A 19,893-nucleotide genomic window follows, 5' to 3' on the forward strand; every position below is an offset into this window, starting at 1 on the left:
CTTTTAGTCTTCCCAACCAAATTCACACACCTGACAAGGAGAAAGGAAAAAGGCAAAAGGCAGAGAAAACCAAAGACAGGATTTATTAGGGGCCCAGTCATCTCCTGGAAGTCAAAGGGCATGAAGTATACAAGGGAAACAATGGCAGAAACAGGGTTCCTCATGGTAGGACTGTGCTGGAGTCGGAAACAGACTCTGTAACCTGGCGTACCCAGTGCAGGTATGGGGAGTTCCCCTGCTCCACAGGCAATGCAATCACCTCAGCCACTTCGTAAGGGTGCACAGAACTGTGAAAACATGGGGGGGGGGATCACTCAAAGATCTACCTAAAGGAGCCCACCCCCCCCAGACTGCCCAGCAAATGGGCTCACTTGGGACCACTACCCACGTCAAAGTTCTCACCGAACAAAATCTGTCAAAGCTGGAACCAAGGAACTTTGGGTTTTAATCATCTGCGAGGCAAAACACAAACACGACTGAATCAAGGAATGGGGCTGATTTCAGGATCTCAGGTGAGGGAATGGGGTCAGTGTCAGGGAATCCAGTTTTCACTGGATGGGGAAATGTTTCTCACCATCAGCACCTCATTGTCCTCCTCAATCTTTCCTTTCCACTCATAGCTGAAAAGGTCAGGGAGAGAGTGTTGAGGGAGCAAAGACTACCCTCAGGGAAAAGCACTGCCAATCAGCCCCTAGAGTTAGGTTAACCCCCCAACTCCTATAAGGACTCACATGGATGTAATCTGAGGGATGAGGTTAACGCAGGCTGCCAGGCGCTTCTCCACCACAGCCCTGAAGGAGAAGAGAGAGCCCCATTCAGAACGCCCCACGACCCGGATTTTTGCACTGGCAGCCCAGAAGCACGGTTCCAAAGCCGGAGGTTAAGCAGGAAGCTGCTGGAGTGCACTCTTCTCTCCCACCCCCAACTCGCTCCTTCCTCGCTCCACACCGAGGTCCCCACCTGGCAATCTCCTTGGCGACCTTCTCATTGGGGCAGGTGACAAAGGCTGCAGAGACCGAGCCGGGAACATAGCCGGAGCTCGAGGCGGGCGGGGGCTGGGACGGGGGGCTTCCTGAAGCCATGGACAACAGAGCTCGTGGGAGCAAGAGAAGGCGGGAGGCCACAGGCAGCAGCGCCGGCATCCAAAGAAGCGACAGGAGCAGAGCGGCCTGAGAGCACGAAATGAACAGGGTGTCACCCCACAAATACCCGAGGAAATTGCATCTCGGGAACCCTTCACTTGGATAGACAGGCTCTGCCCTCCCTCTTCTGCACCCCGAAAGAAAAGGTCCCTGAAGCTGGGAGAGAAACTTGAGAAATGAAGGCAGACTCGGTCTCCACTCCCTCCTCAAGAGCCAACCTCTAGGATTTGGGGTGAGGGTGGTGGTCGAGGCTTCGAGGACCGGAAGGGGCGGGGCCGGTCACTCACCCCTCCGCCGAGCAGGATTACGGGAGCCCGCCCCCCCCTCATGCAGCCTATGCTGGTTGAGGAAGGTTGAATATCAACAACCGCACGTAACGCCGCGAAGGGACCCCAAGCCCAGGAAGAGCGGCCTCTTCTTACCTGGGTCGCACCCACGTGATAAGAAAACAGGGCACACCACGTGACAGTAGAAGCCCACCCAAACCTCCAGAGCCAGCCAATCCTGGCCCTCACGTGGCCCAGCTTGCCCCGCCTCCCTTCGGGGGAGGAGCAAAAGGGAATTTGGCCAATCGACGGACGGTTCTGCAGTCGTGCACGGAAATGGCGCGCTCGTTTCCGTGTAAACCGGAAACGGCCAATGGCAGGCTGAGGAGAGCCGCTGCGGCGTTCCACTGTCACGTGAGGGAGCCGGTCTCTCTCAGGCGGCTGTCCCTCAATGGGCTGCGCGAAGAGGCCAATCGCAGGCCAGTCCCGCAGGCCACGTGATGAGAGAGCTGGCTCTAGAAAGGGGGGCTGGAGACCCCGCTGACTCGATGCGTCAGGTTGTGGAGTGGGGAGATAATCCTTAAACCCCAGAATGTGCCAAGTTACAACCCTTAAACTGTTTCCGAGGCCTTAAGGAGTGGCAGGGTCTGAGAAGATTGAACCTCAGGGGGTGAAGAGAGCGCCCCCTGCCTCTTTGGTTAGGAGTGACATATGCCTAGGTTGGGTAATGAACGATAATCTGAGAAACCAGCTGTCCCTGGGCAAGGGATAGTGGTTAGGCAGGGATGGGCACGGCGACACGATGGCTAGGTGGGGAAAGAAAGATGCATTTTAAAAGGACAGAGAGAGACCCTGCAAATGGGATAGAGAGTGATGAAAATGGGGCTGAGGGCAATTCAGCCTTCTTAACCGAAACCCCCAAAGGTTGAGACAGACTGGTGAATGGGCGGGGGGTGGAGAGGGGGAGAGAGAGGGCTTCAGGTTGGAGATACGGAGGACTCCAGGAAGTAGTGATGGTCCTTTTGTCCCTTACCCCTCTCCTATTTAATTCTCTAGGAGTGGTATACCTCTGAATCTTGGGTCTCCTTCCCTTAACCCATCCCCCTAGGAGCCAGGACCTGTCCTACATAACTTCCCTGGGGCCCAAGCACATCCAGTGACCCAAAAATGGAGAGAGGGGCCAATGAGAGGAGAGAAAGGTGGGAGGAGGCAGCAGAGAAAAGGCTCTTGCCACTCCCCCTCCCCAGTATTCCCCCTCCTTTCAATGTTTGGGGTCTCCAGTCTGCTGGTGGGCGTAACTGGGCGTTTATAAGAGTTCTCTCATACCTGTGTCTCTGGGGATGGGGTCTCCCTGAGATCTGTCTTTGGGTTTGGGTTTGTTTCTGAGCTAGATCTCTGTAGGGCCTTTCAGTATTTGCAGTGGATCTTTCTCAGGACTGAGTTTCCTTTTTGTTTGGGGAGTATCTGTTTGTGGGACTCAATCACTCTCTGAGGTCTTTCAGACTCTTCTTCATGAGTTCGGGGTCTCTGCATTCTATATCTCTGAGCTGCATGAGTGTCTGTCCCTGCCTCTCTCCCTTCACCCCACGCTCAGCCCCCAGGTCTGGAGTTTATCTCTTGAGTTATCAGTCTCTGAATCTGCAGTTTCTCTTCTCTGAGATATGAGTCTGGGGTCTGATATCTCTCTCTGGATCTGAGTCCTCTAAGAGCTAATTCTAGGTCTGGGTTTTTTCTGAATCTGGATCTCACCTTTTTCTTTGACTCTAGGTGTCTGATCTTGTTCCTGAAAACCACCACCTGATTCTGGAGTCTAAGGTTTCTGTAGCTGTGGTGAACCTTTTGAAACTGGACACTCATATTTTGACCTCTGACCCTTCTTCTCTCAATAGGGGATCTGGGATTTTTTTTCCCTGAGATTGGGGTCTCTTTTCCTCTAGATTTCGAGTTTGTGCCTCAGATTAACCCCCCCGCCACCCGGGGGTGGGTAGCAAGGCGTCTTTCTCTGTGGGTCTGGGGTCTCTCTGTCTCAGCATCTGAGGTCTACATCTTCAGAACTGCACTCTCTCATTCTGGTGTGTTTTTGAGGCAGGGGTCTCTCTCCCTGGTTCTCACTGTGTAGGGGTGGGGGGTGCAGAGTCTCTCTCTCCTCCTCCTCCTGCTCTCTCTTCTGTCGCTCGCTCCCCCGCCCCCCTCTCTCTCTCTCTCTCTCTCTCTCTCCCGGCTGCCGCTGCTGCCGTTGGCTCCTATTCTCCTCCTCCTCCTCCTCTCTCCTCCTCTCTGCTCCTCTCCGCTCCTCTCTCCTCCTCTCTCCTCCTCCTCCTCCTCCACCTCCTCCTCCTTCTCCCCCTCTCTCTCCCCCTCTTTCTCTCTTCTCTTTCTCCCCCGTCCCCCCCCCCCGCCCCCTCCCCCCCAGGCCTGATGAGCAGGTCTCGCGCCTCCATCCATCGGGGGAGCATCCCCGCGATGTCCTATGCCCCCTTCAGAGGTACGGTGGGGAGGGGAGGGGGAGGGCCAGTTGGGGGGGGCAAGAGGGGGAGGGGCAGGGGTGGGGGGGGGAGCAGAGCCGGGGCCAGGGAGGGGAGCAGCTGAAATGGAGGGAGAGAGAGGAGGACTGGGAAGGCAGGGATGGGAGCAATGGGGAAGGAGGGATTGGAGGCCAGAGGATAGGGGTAGATAGGGGCCGGAGGGGCCAGGAAACAGGCTTAGAAGGGGGCGGAGGGCAAAATGATGAAGGGGAAAGAGATTGCCAGAAGGGGTGGGATGATAGAGGGAAAGGTTTGGGGGAAGAGCTGCAGAAATAATTTGGAGGTGGGAGCTGAGAGATGAGGAAAATATTAAGGAAATAGACGGACAGTCTTAGGAAAGGGGCTGGGGGGGGAATGAAAACATAGGGGTGAAAGGAGAAGCAAAGAAGATGGAGGTAGAATACGGTGAAGGGGCCCAGAGAATGGTAGGGGGTTGAAAAAGAGAGGAGGATGGAGGGAGAGAAGAAGGGGCCAGATGGAGAGAGAGGGAGGCAGTGGGGGGTGGGGGGGGATGGAGGGTCCAGATGGAGGGAAGAGAGGAGAGAGGGAATGGGCTGGGGGAGGAGAGACCAGGGCAGGGGGAGGGCCAAAATTATGTGTGTGTTTATTGAGCGGGGAGGGGGCAACAGAAGTAAGATTGAGTGATGGAAGTAGAGGGCAGGTTAGGACCCTGCCCCAGACTCTGACCCTCCTTAAGGCCTTTGACCAGTGAAATGCAACCCCTGGGGTCCTATCTGCCCCCTTCACTTCACCACTTTTTACCCCCTCCCCCACCTCCAATCCCTATTACCATTCCCCCTCCCTCCTCTGGTGTCCATCACCTATATCTTTCCCCCCATATGGTGTCCGTTCCTTATATGAGTCCCCCTTCCGTCCTTCTCTTGTATTAGTCCTTTCTCTGGTCCATTCTCTCTCCCTCTCTTCTGTCTGGTAGCTCCTGTATATCTCTACCACCTCTTCACCTGTCCTTCATGACTCCCTTGTTCTAGTACCCCTGTTAGGTATACCTCATTTCTTCTGCCCCGTGTCCACTTGGGCTCTTCTGCTATATTTCCTTGTCCCTAGGGATTTACTCTCCTTTCTCCATTCTTTTCTCTTGATCCGTCCCTATGATTTGTCCCCCAGCCCATCCTCTATCCCTACCCCATTCCCTGCCTTGTTGCTGCAAGTCTGTGCCTACCCACTTTCCCCTAATACCTCAGCTCTTTACCACCCAGTCCTCTTTTCTCATCTCCTCTACTTCCTGGGGTGTTGGAGATTTGGGTGCAAAGATGGCAGGTTTTGATGGTTGGAACAGGACCTAGAAGACCTCCTCATCTGAGCCCTGTGGGACTTCTTATCCTAGTAAATTTTTCCCTTTTCTCAGCTGTGTTAGTCTGTCTCTTGCATCTGCCTCCCGGAATCATCCTTACTTAAGTCTAGACAGTGTGTGTATTGGGGGGGGGGTGTTTCCAGAGTTGCTTCTAAGCTGAGTTCCCTGGGGCCTTCCCTGCTCCCAGGAGGAAGGTGTCCCCTGACCTCTAACCTGCCACCCTGTGGCTGCAGCCTGAACCAGCCCCTCCCAGAATGATCGTATGGATTCACGGCTTTCTCCTCTGGGAGTCCTCAGAGCCTGAGTGCAGCAGGCGCGTTGCCTGCAGCGTGTGCAGCCTCAGAGCCTAGGGACTGGTGATCTCTGTATCTAGAGGGTTTCGGATAGACTCTCTGAGATGGCTTTGAGATAGTGAAAGTCTCAAAGTATTGGGATTTCTAAATAAATGTATTCTAGGGGTTCATCTCTGACTCTGATCTGCAGGTTGGGTAAATTTGAAGAACATGTTTGTAGACAGAAAGGGGCTAGATTTTTCAAAAACTTTTCTACTCAGGTAATCAGTTAGAATGGAGCTTAATGACCAATTCTTTTCCTTCATGATACCCATGATGAATTTTCTTGTAAAGGTGACAGAATTTGATTTTTCTTCCTCTAAATTCTTAGGGCGGTACCTTAAACCTATTTTCTCTCACTTCGAGGTCACCAATTTGATTTCTTTCTTACTTCCATAGTGCCTCTTCCCTGTGTCCCTTTGATGGTGTGTGGCATTGGGATTTAAAGGAGAGACAGTGCAGAGATAAGGGTGAGGGAAGAACAGCTAAGTTGGGTAAGATGCCCCTGGGGGCATCTCCTAGTATGGGCAATGCTTGGTCTACTCTTTGTCCCCACCCCCAGCTTGAAATTTTGGGAGGCCCCCTCTCTGTCCCAGGCCTGGATCTTCCATTCTTCCTTCCCCATTTCTTCCTCAAGCTCCTCACTGTACCTTGGAGAGTTTCCTCACCGGTGGAGTTGGCTTCCATCCTGTCCTTGGAGACTACGGGAAGTAAGGGGTCGTTATGGAATCTTTGATCTCTGGGTATGGAGTGGGAAAAGAGATCAGTTCAATCTCTGTTCATTCAAACAAAGGCATGTTTCCTGCCTCCTCACTCTCTAGCCCCTCCCAAAACCAGATGTTGGCAAGACCTATCCTCTCCCTACCACCAGAAGAACCAGAATTTTCCCAGAGTTGAGCAGGGCTGGGCTAGAGGAGGAGGGAGCTGAGAATAGAGGAGAGGCGGGAGGAGAGGCCCTCTCCTGTCCCGGACTTTGTGAACTGGTAAGCTCCCTCACATCTTCTCTTTTCCAGATGTTTAGCTTTCAGAATTTCATGCCCAAATGTTCCTATACCCCTGGCCCCATTCTTCTTTCCCACAGCTATGTAGCTTTCTCCTCTCACTCTCTTATAGCTGGGGGAGCCACCTTCCCTCCAAGTCCTTGTCTTCTGTGGTTTTTTGGGTGCCCTCCCTCTTCCCAGGCCCCCTGCCACCACCATTCTGTGTGCTTCTCTTCTGCCAGTTCTGCTGCACCCTCCATCTTTTCATTTTTTGGATGTGGAGAGCACCACCACCTTTCTCTGCCTCTGAATGTGTACCCTTTCTGTCATGATATAATCCCCCTCCCTGAACCGCCCCTCTATATTTTTTTCCTGCAGTCTACAGAGCCCCCATGTGATGTGATTTCCCCTCCCCTCTCTCCTCCCAGATATATAGGCTTGTCTTCTGTTCCTTTAAATAAGTTACCATGTGCCTCACTCCAATCTGTGATCTCCAAGGCGGGTGGGGTCTTATTCTCTTACTTTGTGGACTCTCTTCTTGCCATTTTGGGCCTCTGTCTCCTAAGTGCATAGAACCTCCCTTACCATTTCTGTGTGTCTCTGTCCCCCCCAGATGTACGGGGACCCCCTATGCACCGAACCCAATACGTTCATTCCCCATATGATCGTCCTGGTTGGAACCCACGGTTCTGCATCATCTCGGGGAACCAGCTTCTCATGCTGGATGAGGACGAGGTGAGCAGAGTGGGAAGGTTGGGGAGACTTCTGGGTAGCATGGGAGAATGTGGAAAGAAAGATGAGGAGAATCCTCATTAGTGAAGGGGTGAGAGGCACAGAGAAGGCAAAGGAGAGAGAAACACTTGCAAGTGGTCTGAGGAGGGTGGCCATTGAGGTTTGGGTTGGGGTGTGCAAAAGGGTAAACATTCTGTCACCTTCGCTGGGGGATCTTTCTGGGCCCATACAGTGTTGGGGAGGAGATGTGGTTCTGAAGACTTGGGGGTGGCTCCTGTTGTGGTCCTGCCCATATTGTGGGATAGGTTAGGATGGGAAAGGGAAACTGAAGGGCTTGGAGAAGGGATGGCAGGAAATGGGCATTGATTTGGAGGGATCACCTCCCAAGTGGTCCTCGGGAACCCTCTCCTGTTCTTCCCCCATGCCAGCAACACCCATCACTCATCACTCCCAGGCCTGCCCCTATCGTGAGTGGGAACTGAGGGAAACCAGGACCAGGAAAGGGCCAGAAGGTCCTAGGAGAGATGACAGAAGTCAGTGGATCTTGGTGTGGATGGTGATGAAGACTGGGAAGGTGCCCAAGGTCAGGGTTTGGAGAGACCAGGAGAGCTTTCACGAAGGACATCAACCAGGAAAAAAACAAGGAAGGAGATGCCTGGGGAATGAGGGGAACTGAGAGTAGGGGACATTTTCTAAAGCAGTAGGAGTGGGAGAGGGACAGGGACTAGCCAGTGTGTGGGAGGTGGGGACCAAGCAGGGCCATTAGAGCCAAGAGAGTATGGGTTCTAACTGGTCACGGGATCAGCAGTGGAGGACCCATCAGAAGAAACAGTGGGTACAGATATGAAAGGTAGAGGCCCAGAGGTGTGCTTCAGCGAGTGGGGGGGATTTGGGGGACCAGCTTTAGAGAGTGATAGGTAGCCTTGGAGACCAGTGAGGTGGTGAGAGGTGTTCCTGACACTGTTGGGGAGGGTGTGGTGCGGCAGGGCTAGAACTGGTTGGGGTTAACCAGGGTCTGGAGGGACCTGAGGGTCAAGGGAGAGTGTGGAGAAGCTGGCTAGAGTTTCCAGGTCACAGAGTGAAATCCAGGTGTCTAGGGGAGGACATGATGACTTTAAAGGAAAAGGTGTTTTGGGAGTCCAAGTTTTAGGCATTGGCCATTTGAGTGATTTACTAGTGGCCACCAGTCTTGACTAGGTTGGGGACTGTAGGATCAGTTAGGGGAACTGGAACCAATAAGAGTGGGGACTGTTGTGAGGATTGAGAGGGTGGGATAATAAAGGAATGACAGAGCTGGACAAAAGTCCAGGGGAGGTGGCCAGCAAGCTGAGGGGCAACTGAGTGGCTAGAGTCTGGAGTGGGAAGGGTGTGGGAGGGGATGGACAGGTGAGCAGTGTGTAGGGCCACAGGGGGCTGGAAGTAGGTGGATTGTGGACCTGGAGCTAGGGACTAGCAAGGTGGGGTGGTTCTTGTAGGGGTGGGGAAGATTGGAGCTGGGGATGAGGCTCAGGAAGAGGGAATGGCTCAAGAGAAGGAGGCAAGTGAAAGAGGTTGAGCAGGGGCCAAGGGAAGGAGATGAAGGGTGGGGGAAGGTGACCAGGCCCTTTGAGCAGGGCGGGGAGGTTGGGTCCCAGTCTGGCCGAAAGCCGGGCCGTGGGAGGGAGACAAGCTGTAGATCCTGATTATAAATGCAGCTTCTGCTACCCCCGTGACAGGCACGGAGGGAGGGAAGGTGGTGAGGGAGGTGGGAGGTTGGGAGGAAAGCGGGGAGAATGGAGGAACTGAAGGTCAAGGGGACAGGGGATTACCAGAGTAGCAGACTCCTGCGGGGTTGCGGGAAGAGCTGAGTCGGGTTTGGGAGAATTTCCCGGAGGGTGTTTCAAAAGAAATGAAGGGAGGAAAGAGGAGGATGGGACGGGAGGGAAAGGAGGGAGAGAGACTTGGAGAGAGAGGGGAAAGAGAAACCGACTCATCCCGAGACGCTTAAAGAGCGTGCAGGAGCAGGGGCCGAAGGTGGGCAGGCCCAGTGGAGAGGGAGGTTCATCCTTCCGTGGTGGGGGAGGGAAAGAGGAGGGACGGCCTGGGCCGGTGAGGTCTGACACACCCCCGCATCCCCTAGATACACCCCCTTCTGATCCGGGACCGGCGGAGCGAGTCCAGTCGCAACAAACTGCTGAGACGCACGGTCTCCGTGCCGGTGGAGGGGCGGCCCCACGGCGAGCATGGTACGGCGGCCGAGCAGGCTCTCGTGCCCCGGACAGTGACGGGGAGAGGGCTGAAGGTGGACGGGACTGCAAGGGAGGGGGGAGTCGGGGAAATGAGGGAGCTGTCAGGGGGTGGGAGGAGGAGGAGACACGGTCTCTCATCCTGCGAGTGGGAGCCTGGAAGGAGAAGGCGCCCTCCTCTGGGATCTGGAGCGGAACTGGGGCTGTGGGTGAGAGGCCCCAGTGGTCTTTGCTGTGTTTCGCTCCCTTTTTGCTCTCCAGCAGCGAAGTTTGCCTGTTTTCCTGGTGCTTGTAAAAATAGTCTCCTTAGATATTTAGCTTCCTGTCCGAGCGCTCCTGCCCCTGCCCCTCCCAGCCCTTGGTCTGGGATCGTGGAGAGAACGACCTAGTTCCTGCCCTCCCCCCCAGACTTCTGCCCCACCCCCACGCTCCTGATTCCTCTTCCAGACCTTCTGGCCTGTGGGCCCTCCCTCTTTTCTTGCCCCCTTTTCTCTTCTTTTTAACTGCTTCTATTTTCTGCAGTAATGTCACCCCCTTTCTCTTTTCTCTCCCGATTTCTCTTATTTTCCCCATCCCTCTTGATTCCTCTGTCGCTCCCCTCTGCTCCCGGTGGAACTTCATCAGACCCCCATCATCTCCTTTCTGTCTGTAGAGCTATCTGCTCAGTCTGTCTCTCCAACTCTCTCCCTCTCTCCATCTGTCTCTTCCCCTTCCTCCCTCTTTCTGCCCCCCCTCCACCCCCCTCTTTAGTCATTTAAAAAAAGATTTTTGTCTTCCTGAGAAGTTCGCTTAAAAGGTTTCCATGGGAACAGTGAGGGGAGATGAAGGCAGAGAACAGAGATCTGCAGCCAAGGTGCAGAGAGACGCCCTCAGCCCCCAGAAACCCCTTATCACTGCCCCCTACCACTGCATTTCCCTTCCAGGACTAGGGATCCAGTTCCTCCATCCCCCCAACCCCTGGTGACCCTTTCTTCCACCAGCAGCCCCTTCCCTTAGGGATCCAGGCTCCCAGTTTCTCTTCCTCAAAGAGATCCAGTGTCCTGTCTCCATCCCTTAGCTCCCTATATATAGCCCTCTTCTGATAGGCGCAGGTCTCACTGCCCTTGGGGGCCAGCTCTGGGACCCTGGGTTGGTAGGTGGGTGGGTTGGGATGTGTGTCGTTGTCATGGAAACCTCTGACCATGGGGTGGGGGGTGTGGAGAGCACATTTCTATGAGGCAAAGCCAGGTGGTGGTGATGGTGTGTACAGAGAATGTGTGTGATGTCTGTCACATCTGTGTGTGTGCGTGTGTGTGTGTCATGTTCATGTCTGGGAAAGATTTGTGTGTGTGCACGTGTGCATACCTGTGTGTCCAGGCCAGAATGGTCACATGCTCACGGAGCATGTTTATCATATGTCGGGTGGTTGATACCTCTGCCCACATAATCCCCATGTTTCTCCTCATCCTGAGTCCTTGGGGTCTGGGGTCTCTGGTGTGAGTCTCCGGTGTATTTTGGGTGGGGGCATCCGTGTTTGTTTGGAGTTGGGGATGATATGTGGAGGTCGTCGTGTTGAAGGTTCAGTAGGGGTTAGAAGAGGGTCCTGGAGTATATCTAGTTGGGGGGAGGGTCTAGTGAAGAGTTGATGATAGCTGGTGAACGTCTGGGATTTTCAGGGGGACATGGAATCTGTAAAGGGCATAGAGGATATGCATGGACACGGGGATCTTTAGGGGCTTGGGGGCCTGGGTCCGCGAAGGTATGTGCTGAAGCTGTGGACGCTGGAGCCCAGGAGAGGTCGCCGGACCTTTGAGGGGCATTGGAATCCAGGGCTCCTCCTCTGCTGGGTGGAGCCGCCGCCCCTCGCTTCCTCCGCGGTTTTGGTGGGGGGTCCTGCTCGGGAGGAGATGGTGGGAGGCCCGGTTGGTTTTGGGGGTCCCCTTGCCCCCCTCCCCCGTTTCTCTCGCGCTGTCTCCGGGCGACGGGGCTCGTGACAGAGGCGGCCACGGCAGCAGCGGTCGCCTAGCAACGGCGGCGGGGCCCGGGCAACGGCGGCAGCGGCGGGAGCGGCGGCGGAGGAAGCCGTTCCCGCGGCCGTCACCGCGCGGCCGGCCGTCCCGGGCCCCGCCGCCGCCCCCAACGCGCCGGGCGGCGCGAGCCGGGCCGCGCCGCCCCCTCTCCCGCCGCACCCCGCCCCTCCCCCGCGCAGGGGCGGGGCCCCTCCCCCACCGGGGACACCCCCGACCCCCCCCAGGGGGCGGTGCGAGGTAAGGGCGGGGCCGGGCGGACGAAGAGCGCGCGTGGGGGCGGGGGCGCGCGTGTGCGTGGGCGCGGGGAAGGGGGTGGGGAAGCCGCGGCGGCGGCGGCGGCGGCGGCGGCAGCTGCTCCCTCCGCATGTTCTCGCTGCATCTTCCGAGTGGGGGGAGTTATGGTAACTGGAGGGGGGCAGCGGAGGTGGGGGGTCGGGGACCGGCCTCCGGGGGGCCAGGGTCGCGAGCTCGCGGGGGAGGCCGGTGTGGGGTGTCTCGGAGCTCCTTGGTGGAGACAGCAGCCCGTGTGTCTGTGTATGTGTTCGTGTCCATGCTCCTGTCCCCCGTGTGTCGATGCCATGTGTACCCGGGGCCCAGTTCCTCATGCACACATGTGCACCCAGCCGTGTGCAAGCCTGTCCTCTCTCATCGTGCCTCTGTCCGGTTCCTGCCTAGGAGGCTGCTGGGCCATCCACTGGCCATACTGGTACATGTCACCTCTGACCCTGAGCTTGCATGTCCCTGGCTGGAGCTCACCTCCAGGCAGTCTCCTGTGTCTAGGGATGTGTGGCAGCCTGAGCAAGATTTTCTCTGCCCTGGTGGCAGGTGTGTGTCTTTGCATGTGTTCCATCATTGGCCTGGGTATCTGTGTCAATCCCAGCACGGGTGTCCAGGGCGTGTCTGGATGTGGGTGGTGTGCAAGTGGGGGAAGGGAGTGCGTAAGTGGGCTTCTTGGAACCCTACTATATGTGAAACACCTTTGGGGTGGGCAGGTGTGAGCCCCTGCTCTGTCTGGGAGTGGGGACAGAAAAGGTGAAAAGGAAAGGAGTGGAGAGAAAGTGGAAAAGTGGGGAGAAAGGAGGTGAAGAGGAATGAGGGAGGTTTCACTAGGAGAAAAGGGATAACTGGAGAATGGGAATGTGGGAGATGTTTGAGCCAGACTGAGGAAAAAAGAGGATAAGAGAGCTTAACATGGGGAACTGGATGGGGATGGAGGGAGAAAGGGTCTGGAAGCTGGGGAGGAGGAGTGGGGAGAGCAGAGAGGCCTGTGAGTAAAGCTGTTGGAGAGAAGTAAGGGGCAAGATGAGAGAGGCCACTGGTTCATGTAGGCTGTAGGATCAGGCTTAGTTGGATGAGGGATGGCCCCTCAGGCATGGAGCCTGGCTCATGGTGGGGCCTGTCACCGCAGGGACTGTCAGTAGAGCTTCCTGTCCCCAGCACAGAGTTTTGCCCCCCATTTCTCTGCTCTGTCCAACTCTGTTCCTCATCCTGCTCTGGCAGCCTCCCTCCTTGGCTCTCCTCTAGAGCTGCCAGCTGGGTATGACAGGGAAGAAAGGCTGAAGGGAAGGTTAGGGATTTGGCGAATTGGAGGGCAGGGGGAGATTCTGTGGGTGATGGCAAGATTAGAGAGGTTGAAGAGGCGGGAGTCCAAGCCCTTGCTGTGTGTGTGTGTGAGAGTGCGATTGTGTGTGTACACAGGGTGTGTACATGTGTGGGTGTGTGCACAATGCCTGTGTTACGGGTATGTGTAGGTGGCTGTTATGTGTGTGCATGCGTGTATACATCGTGTAGGGATGGGACATGGAGACCCAGGATTGCAGGGTGCACTGACCAGGTTTGTTCTGTGTGTGTACACGCGTATGTGCCATGTTTTCTGTACATGTCACTGTATGCAGCATTCATAACAGAATGTCCCGTGTTTCTGTCACTTTCTTTTTTTCTACATGTTTTCCTTTTTTGTGGCAGCGAAAGGCTTTGTAAGCATTTGTGTTTGTGGCCTCCACGTACCTGTGACTTACGTGTGAGTTCATGGGTCTTAGTTCCTGGTAACGTGTAAGGTTATATTACTTCCAAGAGCCAAGGAAACCAGTTCACAAATTTGTTCTCTTTCTGTTAATTCTGTAGCTCCAAAGTAAAATTTTAGTTGATTTAAAGTTAGTCTTTGTGCCTTTATTAGAGGAGCTTGCATGTGGAAGTAGCGGCTGAGTTTGGTTTCTTTGGAACAGGAGTGAAGGCAGCCATACCGAAGAAATGGAGAGACTAAGAAAAAGATATCCTGACCCCTTAGATGCATTGTTGAATGTGTCCTAGATGGGTAATTGATGCATTTGCTCCTCATTTTCTCCTCCTTGGAGAGCAATCATGGATGCTTGCGTCGGAGTCAGTCAAGGGCTGGGGGAGAAGAAGGGGTTGTCCTGAGATGAAGTGGATGTGGTCATACTTCTCATGTGAATGAATGATGTTTGTGCTTTCGGGGTACCAGGATACCTTGCTGTGGTTGGGTCCACAGTATACTCAAGCATGTATCTTAGAGGTTAAACCAACTTCCTGTGTGTGTGTGTGTGTGTGTGTGTGTGTGTGTCAGGGTTAACTGTCCATTTCTGTAATGTGCTGCCCACATGATTGCCCAAGGGACTGGGGCCACATGTCCACACCAGCAGCTCTCATGTGGGTGTCTGGGTCAAAATGTGTACTCTCCTGTTGCAGTGTTCACATATGTCTAAGCATGTATCCCGTGGGGTATGTGGGCCTCAAGGTCTCAGAATGTGGATCTGTGGCACGCCCGTGCTCACAGTTGTCTATATGTCTCATAAGCACCTAGATCCCTATTTTTTGTACTGTGGTTATATACACGTACTCCTACAGTTCAGTGTATGTTTCTGTGCTCTACACACTGTTCCTAAGGGTCTGGCAAGGGTTCCTGTGTTATGGAGCCCACATTTCTGTAGACAGACCTTCTAACACCTGGGTTTTAGAAGCAAAGGGAAGCTGGAGACTGATTCTAGGGCAAGTTGCTGGCGATTTGCAATTCTGGAAGCAGACAGTGAAAATGTAGCTGTGGTCCTCCCTTGTTCCGGAACTTAGAGAGTTAACAGGCAGCTCTTCCGGTCCCCCCCCTCCCAGTCTGTAGCTTCTTGTTGCCGTGGAGATGGTAGCCCCGCCCCTGATGCAGCACCTGCCCCCCCATTGGCTGCAGTGGTGACTGTGGGGCTGAGGGGGGAGCCCAGGCCTGGGCAGCCATTCTGGAGCTGGAGCCGGAGCTTGGCATCCCCCCACTTTCATTCTCCTCTAGCCCCTTTGCCCCTCTCAATTCCCTGGCAGCAGAGCCTCAGCTTCCCTCCTCGAGCTGCCACCCCTCTAGACTCTTGGCAGTCCGGCCTTCATCCGCATTCTCCTCCCCTCCTCCTCCTCTCCCTACCCTCACTTGGGAGTCCCCTGAACCTCCACTGCTCATCCTCCCCGCTCTCTGCCCACTCCCCCACTCTCCTGCATTCTTCTCTTTCCTCTACCCCCTCCTTCCCTTCTGAGTCCCAGCCACTGCAGTGCACGTGGAACCGGCCCCTTCTCCCCTCCCCCCCCATCTGCCCCTTCCTTGGATTTTCTGTCCCCAGGCTTTTTCCCCTGCCACTCCTCACAGGTCTCTTCTAAGACTTCCCCCTCCAGACCAGGGAGGGGGTCATGGGAGGCAGCCCTGGCTCTTCAGACGGACAGGGATTCCAGGAGAGGGGAGCAGGTGAAAGATGTGCCCAGCTGAGGGGAGAGGAAAGCCTGCCTATGGGCAATGACCTTTAACCCAACTTCCCCCCCCAGCTAGCCCCTTCCTGGGGGGGTGGGCACCAAGGACCTAGCTTCCGTGGATCTTTGGTGTCCTTCTACCACTGGGGTTTTACTGACCCTCTCAGCCATGCCCTTCTGCTGACTGCCAGTCCCAGTCATGGGCCTAAGGCCTCCCACCCCGTCCCCCTCGGGGGGCTCCGGCTCGGGTTCTTTACCCCCTCCTTCCCGCCGCCAGCCTCTCAGCCGCCGCTGCTCTTCCTGCTGCTTTCCGGGGGGTAGGTGAGGCTGGAGCTGAGGGGCAGAGGGAGGTGGGCGAATGGGCTGGGGTCAGAAGTGGACACCTGGGCTAACAACGACCCCTCCCAACCTCCCTTCTGGCTCTTTTCCCCTCTCCAGAATACCACTTGGGTCGCTCGAGGAGGAAGAGCGTCCCAGGGGGGAAGCAGTACAGCATGGAGGCCGCCCCCGCTGCGCCCTTCCGGCCCTCGGTGAGTGAAGGCGCCTGCCAGATGTGGCTCAGCTGGGCCCCCTCCCCTCCAGCCCCAGCTGGAGTCCCAGCATTCTGAGAAAGGGGGCAGGAGAGAGAGAGAGCACGCACTTGCCTCTCCCCACCTCTTTGGTTTCCCCCTCCTTGGCTCTGTCCCCCTGTTTCTCAGACCAGCCCTCCCACCTTCTCCAAGCTGGTGTGTGTGTGTGTGTGTGTGTGTGTGTGTGTGTGTGCATGCATGTGTGTGAGTGCTTGCACCCGTTGGGAGCAAAGGAAGACAAATTGGTAGCAGGGTTCCTATCTCCATTTCCTCACCTCTAGAGGCTTCCCTTTTCTCCCACCCCACTTTCATCCAGGGACTCTTTCCCAGGTGAGGGGTGAGTAGGTAGAACTGACCCTGCCCCAACCCACCCATATCCCCATTTACAACCCACCCCAGCAAGGCTTCCTGAGCCGGAGGTTAAAAAGCTCCATCAAACGCACGAAGTCACAACCCAAACTTGACCGGACCAGCAGCTTTCGCCAGATCCTGCCTCGCTTCCGAAGTGCTGACCATGACAGGTACGGGGGATGGGGTGAGTGGGGTGAGTTGGATGCAAGACAGGGGGTCCTTGGGTGAGATTGGAGGGAAGGGGCTTGTCTGGGTGCAGAGAGTGAAGGCCCTGGATTGGCTGAGGGAGGCTTTGGGCCAGGGGACAGAATGGAGAAGAGGCAGCAGCAAGAGAGGGGCAGGGGATAGGGAGAGGACAAGCAGAGAGGCAGGAAGGGGAATGAAGGTGAGGCCAAGGAGGGACTCTTGTGGCCAACAGAAGGATGGGCTCCAGCCCAGGATTGAAGGAGCTGTATAGGACAGAGAAGGAGTAGTGGAGCCTGGAAAGAACAATGAAGGAATCCAGGGAAGGGGGCAGTGGGTTGGTAGGAGAGGGAGCAATGTGACCTAGGGAGAAGGGTGTGAGGGCATGGCAGCTGCTTGGAGTGGGGCTGGGGTTGGCAGATACCAATGGACGAGGGAAGGGGAGCATGAGGGAAGGGGAGGCTGGCACAGCTACACAGGTGGACAAAACAGGGAGGGGAAGCTTTAGGGTTAATCATGGATTGAAGTGCGAGGAAGAAGCCCTCAGAGAATTTCTGACGGTACTGTCTCTGAGGCTGGGGTTGCAGGAGATCTGATATTCGCTTCTGTTGTCTGCTTCTTGGGGTCCCTCTTTGGGTTTCCCCTCACCCAATCACTCCCTAGGGAGAGTCCTTCCTTTTCCCCCATGTCTGGCCGCCCCCAGGATTGGGCAGGTAGGGAGGTTGGGATAGGTGAGTCACACCGTCCCCTGCCCCCCTCCCATGTCACCAGAGCTGGATTTGGGCCTGGGGGGGGTGAGGGCATGGTATTCCTGGCCGCGGGGGCGGGGGGCCGGGGGAGCGTCGCGCTGACGGCAAAGGAGCCCAAGATGACGGGGCTGCTATAAATAGCTTCATGGAGGCTCCCACACCCGAGCTCCCCCTCCTGCTTTCCTCCTGCTCTCCACTCTTCCTCCCCTAGCCATCTCCCAGCCGCTCACTATCTTATCCCTCTGTATTGTGTAGCCCGGCATCCATTCCCTCAGCCCCCTTTACCTTCTGCTGTCTAGTGCAGTCCCTGCTTGTCCCCCCATCTCTGTTCCCACGCCCCTCTTTCCGGCTGCTCCTCCCCATTCTCCCATCCGCTCTCCTTCTGCACGTGGCTTTGCCTCCACCTGCTCCCTCCCGCCCTACCTCCCCTTCTTTCCCAGGCCCCATTTTCCAGCTTTTCCTTCGCACTTCTCTGCCCACAGCTTTCTCCTATTTCTTGTGATTTATCCCCCTCTTTTTCCTGATTGTGCTAAAACTTGTCCTCTTCTTGCATTCATTCATTCTTCGAATCATTTAATGTTTCTTAGGTACTAGCTGTGTGCCAGGCCCAAACAAATATCTTCTTTGTACTTCTGGTTCTTTACTTCCACTTTTTCCCCCTTATATTGAGGCTCTGGTTTCAGCTTGAAGTCCCACCTGGAAGTGCCCCAGGCCCACCTGTTCTCTCTCTCTCTCTCTCTTTTTTTTCCCCTACCATGGTCTATTTCTGGGTTGAGATATTTCCAGGTGTCCCCAGTCCTCACAACCCCTTAGGTGTGAATTGGGGGGGGGGTAGGGGATTCTTAAAGGGTCCTGGCTTCTCTCACTTTGCTCGTGTCCTTCCCCAAGGATAGGCCAGCTTTCTTTCTGTCCCTGTCCATATGGGAAGGGGGTTCAGGAGGCTCTTTCACCTAGGATAGGTCTCTATCCTAGAGCTGGCCCCTGGGTGTGTCAGAAGAGTGAGGCCCTGATCCTGTGGTCTGACCCTTCCCTGCCAGGGCCCGGCTGATGCAGAGCTTCAAGGAGTCACACTCGCATGAGTCCTTGCTGAGCCCTAGCAGTGCAGCCGAGGCCTTGGAGCTCAACCTGGATGAAGATTCCATTATCAAGCCAGTGCATAGTTCCATCCTGGGCCAGGAGTTCTGTTTTGAGGTACTGAGTCTAGGGGGCTGGAGAGGGCAGGAGTGATGGAGGGTGAGGGCACAGAGGCCTGGAGAAAGTGGCACAGGTGGGGATGGTAAGGAAACAGAAACTTCTGGGGCTGGGAGAGAGGATGGTAGGTAAGGGAGGAAGACATGGTGATGGGGTCTTGGGTGCTTAGGAGTCACCTCCCCTCTGGATCCCCATCTCAACCCGCCACCCCTCTTTAGGTAACAACGTCTTCAGGAACAAAATGTTTTGCGTGTCGTTCTGCGGCCGAAAGGGACAAATGGATCGAGAATCTACAACGGGCAGTGAAACCCAACAAGGTATTGGGAGTAAAGGAGACACAGACAGCATGGGCAAGGCAAAGGTCAAACCACAGGGGAAGCAGGGGGCCTAGAGGGCAAGGTGAGCTAAAGGGAAGTGGGGCTTGGGGAAGAGGGGACCTGGATGAGCAGGAGGTGACCCCACATTTCTCTGAGTCCCCATTTCTTTTGCCATTCTTTCTGCCTCAGGGTCTATTACCGTAGAAGTCATAGACTTATCGTGTTGATCCATCTTTCCTGGAGGCAAGCAGTGCCCACCAGTACCCTGACAGCTGGACACCTAGACCCTGCTTGCCATGTTTCTGGGAGACTCAGAGTTGTCAGTTAGCCAAGCCTCTAGACCTTAGTTTCCTCTCCATAAAGCTGGTGGGAATGGGGTTTATATGACAATTAGATGATCTCTAAAGTCCTTTTGGCTCAGAGATTCTACAAGTCTGGGTTCTTCCCAAAGCTTCTATCTCCCAGGAGAAATGCTCCCAGTTCCATGAGCTCTTCTCGGATCCCAGGCTCCAGTGAGCTCATAGTCCTGGCAGCCCTCTTCTGGGGAAATCCCTTGTTTTTCATTGTCCATAACTAGACCCAAGAGGCTGGGTGCAGTCTGACCCATGCGGAGTCGGAACACCGAGTTCTGTTCGTGCAGCAGCCTCCCCTGAGCTTGACCAAGACCTTGTGGTCCTATGCATCCCCGGGCCCTTTCGCACTGACTCCGCACATAGCCTTGCCCATCCCGTGTTTATGTAACTCACTTTTTTGTTTGTTTTTGTAGTCAATCCCTGATTGTTTTGGGGGGACTCCCCAGTTCACCCCTTCAAATTCCACCTTACTATTTTTGGTCTATTCTTTGAGCTTTTGAAACTTTTCCCAAGGCTGATTCTGTTGTCTGATGTAGGAGCCCCTTGCTGTACTAGTTGTCCAGGGCCGCAGTAACAAATTACTGCAAATTAGGTCACTTAAAATGAAAGAACTTTATTCTTTCAAAGTTTAGAAGACCAAAAGTCCAAAAAGAAGGTGCTGGCAAAACCCTGGTCCCTCTGAAGCTCTAGGAAGAACCCTTCCCTGCCTCTTTTTGTTTTTCTCATTTTTTCTTCCTAGCATCTTGGTAGCTCTTTGACTTGTAGCTGCATCTGTCCAATTTCTGCCTCTGTGTGCCAGGTCTCTAAATCCCCCCTGCATACAGAAATGAGCCATTGGATTTAGGGTCCACACTAATCCAGAGTGGATACGACTTGATATGAGTAGATCAGCAAGGACCCTTTCCTCAGTGAAGGCCACATT

At 55.1% G+C, this 19,893-nt stretch overlaps 2 protein-coding genes across 5 annotated transcripts in view; one reads left to right on the top strand and one right to left on the bottom strand.

Annotated features, from left to right (window-relative positions):
- Positions 1-59: 59 nt before the first annotated feature.
- LOC111152316 (cutA divalent cation tolerance homolog) lies at positions 60-1,611 on the bottom strand. Of its 3 annotated transcripts, none has more exons than XM_022510803.1 (6): positions 1,565-1,611; positions 961-1,169; positions 732-791; positions 575-620; positions 403-452; positions 60-287 (listed from the first exon to the last, which is right to left on the bottom strand). In XM_022510803.1, exons 2-6 carry the CDS (start codon positions 1,140-1,142, stop codon positions 161-163), a joined length of 465 nt encoding a protein of 154 aa, XP_022366511.1. In that variant the 5' UTR covers positions 1,143-1,169; positions 1,565-1,611; the 3' UTR covers positions 60-160. The 3 variants fall into 3 exon arrangements, with proteins under 3 accessions (XP_022366511.1, XP_022366510.1, XP_022366509.1); XM_022510802.1 differs by having other exon boundaries at positions 1,430-1,575; XM_022510801.1 differs by lacking the exon at positions 1,565-1,611 and adding an exon at positions 1,361-1,550.
- A 2,215-nt stretch (positions 1,612-3,826) lies between these two features.
- Positions 3,827-19,893, top strand: part of LOC111152387 (synaptic Ras GTPase activating protein 1) — a 30,402-nt gene continuing 14,335 nt past the window's right edge. For both annotated transcript variants that reach the window (XM_022510917.1, XM_022510918.1), the window contains exons 1-7: positions 3,827-3,893; positions 7,171-7,292; positions 9,409-9,514; positions 15,697-15,788; positions 16,227-16,348; positions 18,148-18,301; positions 18,520-18,618. In XM_022510917.1, coding sequence (XP_022366625.1) covers positions 3,827-3,893; positions 7,171-7,292; positions 9,409-9,514; positions 15,697-15,788; positions 16,227-16,348; positions 18,148-18,301; positions 18,520-18,618 — 762 coding nt within the window. The remainder of the gene's footprint in view (positions 3,894-7,170; positions 7,293-9,408; positions 9,515-15,696; positions 15,789-16,226; positions 16,349-18,147; positions 18,302-18,519; positions 18,619-19,893) is intronic.

Source organism: Enhydra lutris, unplaced genomic scaffold (genome assembly GCF_002288905.1).
Source record: "Enhydra lutris kenyoni isolate GAN:26980312 unplaced genomic scaffold, ASM228890v2 scaffoldscaffold28, whole genome shotgun sequence".
Taxonomy (NCBI): Eukaryota; Metazoa; Chordata; class Mammalia; order Carnivora; family Mustelidae; genus Enhydra; species Enhydra lutris.